The sequence below is a fragment of the Chiloscyllium plagiosum genome, chromosome 44, assembly GCF_004010195.1.
Source record: "Chiloscyllium plagiosum isolate BGI_BamShark_2017 chromosome 44, ASM401019v2, whole genome shotgun sequence".
Lineage (NCBI taxonomy): Eukaryota > Metazoa > Chordata > Chondrichthyes > Orectolobiformes > Hemiscylliidae > Chiloscyllium > Chiloscyllium plagiosum.
Window position 1 is genome coordinate 5,938,538 of NC_057753.1, and position 7,250 is coordinate 5,945,787.

Here is a 7,250-nt window from a genome sequence, read left to right on the forward strand (position 1 = left end):
TCTCAACCTTCTTCTCTCTAACGAAAACAGCCTCCAGTCCCTCAGCCTTTCCTTGTAAGACCTTCAAAGTCTTGTTTGGGACAGTCTGAGTTCCGTGGGTATTCTCTACTCTGTTCTTTTGTGTTCATTGTGTAATTTTGTGAATACATTTATTTGTCTGTTTTAAAACCTGGTAGTCAACCCCGCTAACTGATTCCAGGTAATATTCACTGTACACTTACTGAAACAAATTGCAAACTTGTGGTCTGGGCTGCCTGCTTAAGAATGCTTTGATTGGTCTGGCCAAGTCTCTAACAATAATTTGAAAGATGCATTTAGATTTTCCTTTATTATATTTGCCAGTGTTTTTTCTCATGTCCTGTCGTGTTGCTTGGGTCCAGATTGGGTGACAAGGTTCCCTACCCTGAAGGGAGTTAGGGAATTTGTTGAGTTTTTAATCACAAGTCCAACTTTGATGGTCTCTTTGTCTCAGCATCGGCCTCACAAGTGACCAGATTGGTCCAGCTCCGTTTCGCAACTTGCTGTTTTATTTTTGTGGTTTCGTTTTCATTGCCTTCTCTCTGTTTTATATTTGTTTTTCAAGGGATGGAAAAGGAAGACTTCCGTGTGGGAACATCTAACGCAACATCACGCCAGCAACCTGAAAGAGACGTTCAGTGTATCAGAACCTGAACGTAATTAAATTTTCAACATGACAAAAAAAAATTTGCATTCCCTGTGATGGGAAAGAAGGCATGTCCTCTGTGTGTAGTCACGACTTCAGTTGATCATCTGGTTTATAAGAACAGGTGGATTTGCAGTCGGGCAACTGAAACCAATCAACACGTCAGTACCTCACAGATAAAATTATTGTGACCTGCAATCGTTGGATATTTAACAATGGAAGATAAAAGCTCTGTTCACAGAGCGGAGGAAACATGCACGTGTTGTATGTGTGGACAGTGTTTCACCAGATCATCCAACCTTTCAAGGCACAAGTGCAGTCACGCTGAGGAGAATATATTGAAATGTGGCCAAGCAGTCCAATCCCCATCTGAGCTGGAGACTCTCCAACCCAGTCAGACAGAAGACAAACTGTTCAGCTGCTCAGAGTGTGGCAAGGGGTTTACTCAGTCATCTGACCTGCTGAAACACCAGCGGGTTCACACCGGGGAGAGACCATTCATCTGCTCCAAGTGTGGGAAGGCATTCACCGATTCGTCCAATTTGCTGAAACACCGACGCGTGCATAGCGACGAGAGACCTTTTAAATGCCCAGAGTGCATGAAGTGCTACAAAAGTTCCCGAGAACTGATGTCCCATCAGCGTGTTCACACGGACGAGAAACCGTTCAAGTGCTCTCACTGTGGGACTGGCTTCAGGTGGTCCTCTCACCTCATTGTACACCAGCGCGTACACACTCAGGAGAGGCCATTTACCTGTCCTGAATGCGGCAAGGGATTCACTCAGTCATCAAACCTACTGACCCATCAGCAAGTTCATACTGGAGAGAGACCATTCACCTGTTCGGAGTGTGGGAAGGGATTCACTCACTCAACTGCTTTGCTGAGACACCGCCAAGTTCACGAGTAATGACAGTGATTGGATTTTCTGTCATATACAAAACTGAAGCATGTTCACTGGGGCCTGTTTGTTCATCAGCTCCAGCCCGGTGTTGATTTTTCGGGGTAAAAGTCAAATAAGTCAGTGCTCCATTCCTCCAAATTAAGGTTTACCCAGTTACCAAAGTACTTATCTCACGTTCAGTACTGGATGAACAGAAATACCCTCCAATTGAAATGGAGATGACCAAAGTCACTGGCTTGAGTCGCCATGACAAATTCTGTTCTGTAAATACTGAGCCTGTGCCTCTCCCCAGGAACCTATTTTGAATACGTCTGTTCACAAGCTCAGTGTCATCGAGTCCTATAGCAGAGACTGGCCCTTTTGGCTCAAACTGGTCCACGCTGACCAAAAATGTCCATCCACACGAACCCCATTTCCCTGCACTTGGCCCATATCCTTCTAATCCTTCCCTATCCATGTATTTGTCCAAATGCCTTTTAAATGTTATTAATGTACCCGCCTTAACCACTTCCACTGGCAGCCCGTTCCATATCCGTCCCACCCTCTGTGTAAAAGCAAGTTGCCCCTCAGGTTCCCTTTTATTCTTTCCCCTCTAATCTTAAACTGATGCCCTCTACTCCTCGATTCCCCAACCCTGAGCACATTCACTCTATCCATGCCTCTCATGATCTTTTACACTTCTGTAAGATCCCTCCTCATTCTCCTACACTCTAAAGGAAGAAGTCCTCGCTTGTCCAACCTCTCCCTATATCTCAGACCATTGAGTCCGGGCAACATCCTTGTAAATTCCTTCTGCACTCTTCCCAGTTTAATAACATCGTTCCTACAGCAAGGTGACCAAAACTGAACACAGTACTCCAAGTGCGGCCTCGCCAACATCCTGTACAACTGCAACATAACTTCCCAACTCCTATCCTCGACGTCCTGACTAGTGAAGGCCAGTGTACCAAAAGCCTCCTTCACTTCCCTGTCTATCTGTGATTCCACTTTTAGAGAACTATGCACCTGAACTCCAACCTCCCTCTGTTCCTGACATTCCTTAAGGCCCCACCATTCACCATCAATCTCCTAGCTTGATTTGACTTTGCAAAATGCAAGACCTCACATTTATCCATATTCAACTCCATTTGCCATTTCTCAGCCCACTTCCCCAGCTGATCAAGGTCCTGCTGTAATTTATGAGAACCTTCCTCACTGTCCACAGTCCTGCCGATTTTAGTGTCGTCTACAAACTTACTGATTGTACCTTGTACATTCTCATCCAAGTCATTGATACAGATAACAAACTACAATGGACCCAGCACCGACTCCTGAGTTACATTCACCTTTTTGAGTTGTGACGATAATACCACATCTGCACGAATTGTGGATGTTTCAACACATCTCTCCCCTGTTTTCCCCCTCCCCCACCCACCCCGCTCCAGTTCATCTGTTGCTGAAACTCAACTAAAATTTGGTTACCTTTCGACTTGATGTTTCCAATGCAGTCTGAGCGAGTGTCTCTCATTCATCAGAAAAAAAAGCTATGTTGCTCCTGGTCTTTCTAAGCTATCAACCCTATGCTCCATGATTCCGGGCCAAATGTGTTTAATATGAAATTGCTCCATGAGTACATTTCCCCTCATCTGCAATTGCAACCTCACAATCTGTGTCACAATTTATTTATAATTTCTACCTGCACAAACTGAGAGATACCTACTTTCATTTTGGTCTCTCGATCTTTCACACCCTCTTAACACCCCAAAGTGATTCACAATCGATGATCAGGTTTGAAAGGATGGATATGCAGAGCTGAATGCTACAATTTGAAACCAGGTGACCCTGGCTCTATATGGTCATAAATCAAATAATTGAATATAACTGGTTGATAAAGGTACTGAAAAAGCTCTGTCTTTGCGGAGGGATGAATTACAAAAGAAAATAGTAATTAGAATCCTGACAGTGTGGAAACAGGCCCTTTGGCCCAATAAGTCCACGCCGACCCTCCGAAGAGTAACCCATACAAAACCATTCCCCTACCTGATGTTTACCCCCTGACTAATGCACCTAACTTATATATCCCTGAACACTACGGGCAGCTTAGCACAGGCAATCTAACCGAATGTGCACGTGTTTAGATTGCGGGAGGAAACCCACGCAGACACGGGAGAATGTGCAAACTCCACACAGAGAGTTGCCCTGAAGAGGGAATCGCACCCAGGTCCCTGGGCACTGTGAGGCAGCAGTGCTAACCACTGAACCACCATGCTGCTCCAGTAGTTAAAGTCGTTGACCTATTCACATTCTAAATCCTCTTCTGCTGAAATGGTGCATTCAGTTCTGAGCACCACACTTGGAGAAAACATGATCAGGCCTTTGGAGGTGGTGCAGAAAATGTTTGCGGGAATAGTATCAGGCACCTGCAAAGTGTAACGTAAAATGTTCACAGTTCCAACAATACTCAAGAAACTGGCCCCATCCAGGATTTCCAGCAGCTGCGGCATGCACTTGCTTCATGACCAGCGGGCAGCGTGTACCGTCTAAGATCCAGTGCACCGTCTCACCAAGGCTCCTTCAACAGCACATTCCAAACCCCACTACAACTGAGAAGTTAGTTGGATTACCACCATGTTACAAATTAGTTTTACCACCATTAATTGCAATCCCCCTCAAAACCGTCCTGAATTGAAACTTTATCACGATTAACCCTCTGTCACTGGATTAGAATCCCAGAGCTACCTTCCAGACAGCACTGTGGGCGTACTTTCGGCAACTGGACCGTAGCAGTACAAATAAGCAGTTCACCAGCTCCTTCACTGCTGGTCTGGGCGACAGAGACCACATCCCATGAATATATTAGAAGTAAGGTAGGTTTCTGGTTTGTGGACACCTAGCAGAAGCTAGGATGCTCTACTTGGAGCTGAGAAAATGAACCTGTGGATTTAGTCAGATGAAGATTTGTTTCCAGGATATTTTCTCTTCAGCGAGAGATAGAAACTATTAGCATTGATGCAACATTCGTAACGCACAGCTTTCAGAGTGGACAAATGTTGCAGGGTAAAAATGTGGAGATTATTTTACTCAGCAAGTTCTGAGGAACCAGAATGGACTGGATGGCATCTGGAATGAGATTCAGCGATTGTTCTTAGAAGAGATTTGGAATGTAACTATTTTAAGGAACATTTTTGGGGAGTGGGGTCTATGAGCAATGGGAGTGGGAATAGATTTGCCGTGTTTTTCAACTGAGAGATAACCGTTCCAGTGCACTGAATTGCCGCTCGCCCCTGAGCCGTTCTGCTGTAACGTGCGTTTCGTTAACGTAAGTTTGCTGGACCGTGATTGACGAGTTGGGGACACCGTTTCTAAAGCGTGAACTTTTAAAGCGTGTGTTGGTTGTAGTTCGGTTGCATCGGCAACAGTTTAAGCACTGTTTCTAAAGTGCGATTTTTCTATAACGCAGGGTTGCACAAGGACGCAACTGTCGTGTTATAAAATGACTATCTGTACTATGCTGTCGGTCAGGAAACTCATCCAGGGCAGCTGATAGGGATGCTTGTGCTCCCCTCCACACCCCTGGCTGATTGGTGGTACGTGACCAATATTGCTGAAGGGGGTTTGTGGTGGGGTTGGTTCTCCATCCAATAGGGATGACCAAAGGGCAGGGTTAATCTATATGCGCATGACTATGCTCCTGGGTAGCAGCAGTGCTGCTGCCAGTGAGGTCTGGGCGCGTGAGTGATGCGAAGGAGATTGTAAAAGGGAGGCAACAGTGGGGACAGGGGGAGGCAGACATAGGGGTGTGGACTGGAGCTGGGCTCGACGTAACAGCTGTCAAAGGAGAGAATTTCTATCCTGGACTGAGGGCAATAACTTCAGTGAACTCGTTTTTCAGCATGTTGCAAATGGAGGATTTGCATTCGGGAACCAAAACCAATCATCACATTGAGGTCTGACGGTGTTCCTCGATTCATCAGAACCTGGGCATTCGGGACGTTTGAGGGTAAGCAGTGAGCTCCAGCATCTTTGTTGCTGTAAAAGAAATACCTTTCTCTCCTCTCCCCTGGAGATGTTCATGAAAATCTGACACCCTTGTCCCTTAATCATTTCATCTGTGGCAGGTCTCCCTCCAATCGAAAACAAAAGCAGAATTGGCTGGAGAAACTCAACAGGCCTGGCAGCATCTGTGGAGAGAAACGGGCCTTCATCCGGAGACTCAGGTAATGTTAGACCGTAAGACATAGGAGCAGACATGAGGCCATTCGGCCCATCGAGTCCTTTCGCCGTTCAATCGTGGCTGATAAAGTTTCTCAACCCTTATTCTCCCACCTTATCTCCATAACCTTTGATCCCTTTGACAGTCAAGAACCTATCTATGTTTATCTTAAATATATTCAGTGACCTGGCCTCCACAGCCTTCTGCGGCAATGCATTCCAAAGATTCTCCACTCACTGCCTGAAGACGTCTCTCCTCATATCCGTTCTAAAGGTCTTCTCTTTGTTCTGTGGCTGTGCCTTCTGGTTCTCAACTGCTAATAGAAACACCTTCCCAATGTCCATGCTATCTAGGCCATTCAGTATTCTGTAAGTTTCAATTGGATTCCCCCCCTCATCCTTTGAAACCCCATTGAATGCAGATCCCAGAGTCCTCAAATGTTGCTTACATTTAAGCCTTTCATTCCTCGGATAATTCTCCAGGACCTCCTCTGGGACCGCTCTAGGGCTGGTAAATCCTTGGAGGTAAGGAGCCCAAAATTGCTCTGTGTTCTAAATGTGTCTGACCAGAGCCTGGTAAAGCCTCCAAAGTACATCCTGCTTTTGTATTGTAGTCAGCTTCAAATAAATGCTAACGTTTATTTGTCTTCCCAAATACCTGCAAGTTTACCGACTGAGACTCCTGGGCTGGGTCTTCCAAGTTCCTTTGCAGTTCAGATTTCTGAATTTTATTCCTGTTTAGAAAATAGCCTGTGCCTCTATTTATCTGACTGATGTGCATGACCTGTTGTGTTCCATCTGCCCATCATCCTTGCCCATTCTCCGAACCTGTCAAAATCCATCTGCAGCCTCCCTGCCTCCTCAGTAGAGTCATAGAGATGTACAGCACGGAAACAGACCCTTCGGTCCAACCCATCCATGCTGACCAGATATCCCAACCCAATCTAGTCCCACCTGCCAGCACCCAGCCCGTATCCCTCCAAACCCTTCCTATTCATATACCCATCCAAATGCCTCTTAAATGTTGCAATTGTACCAGCCTCCACCACTTCCTCTGGCAGCTCATTCCATACACGTACCATCCTCTGTGTGAAAAAGTTGCCCCTTCGGTCTCTTTTATATCTTTCCCCTCTCACCCTAAACCTATGCCCTCTAGTTCTGGACTCCCCGACCCCAGGGAAAAGACTTTGTCTATTTACCCTATCCATGCCCCTCATGATTTTGTAAACCTCTATAAGGTCACCCCTCAGCCTCTGACGCTCCAGGGAAAACAGCCCCAGCCTGTTCAGCCTCTCCCATATAGCTCAAATCCTCCAACCCTGGCAACGTCCTTGTCAATCTTTTCTGAACCCTTTCAAGTTTCACAACATCTTTCCGATAGGAAGGAGACCAGAATTGCACACAATAATCTAGCAGAGATAGTATGGCTTCATGAATGGAAATTACACCTGAATAATTTATTACAATTTGAAGAGGTAACAATCGGAATAGGT

General features: G+C 45.8%; 1 protein-coding gene and 1 long non-coding RNA gene across 4 annotated transcripts in view; both read left to right on the forward strand.

The window, feature by feature from the left end:
* The window catches only part of LOC122543750 (gastrula zinc finger protein XlCGF71.1-like), a 25,038-nt gene extending 23,028 nt beyond the window's left edge, over nt 1–2,010 (forward strand). For 2 of the 3 annotated variants that reach the window (XM_043682509.1, XM_043682508.1), the window contains exon 3: nt 584–2,010. In XM_043682509.1, coding sequence (XP_043538444.1) covers nt 880–1,572 — 693 coding nt within the window. In that variant the 5' untranslated portion in view covers nt 584–879 and the 3' untranslated portion in view covers nt 1,573–2,010. The remainder of the gene's footprint in view (nt 1–583) is intronic. The other variant, XR_006310129.1, reaches the window with a different exon arrangement.
* Nucleotides 2,011–3,568: 1,558 nt separating this feature from the next.
* LOC122543509 lies at nt 3,569–5,705 on the forward strand. The gene is made up of 3 exons (XR_006310060.1): nt 3,569–4,412; nt 5,438–5,545; nt 5,664–5,705. It is a non-coding gene; the product is annotated as an uncharacterized LOC122543509 (long non-coding RNA).
* The last annotated feature ends 1,545 nt before the right edge of the window (nt 5,706–7,250 follow it).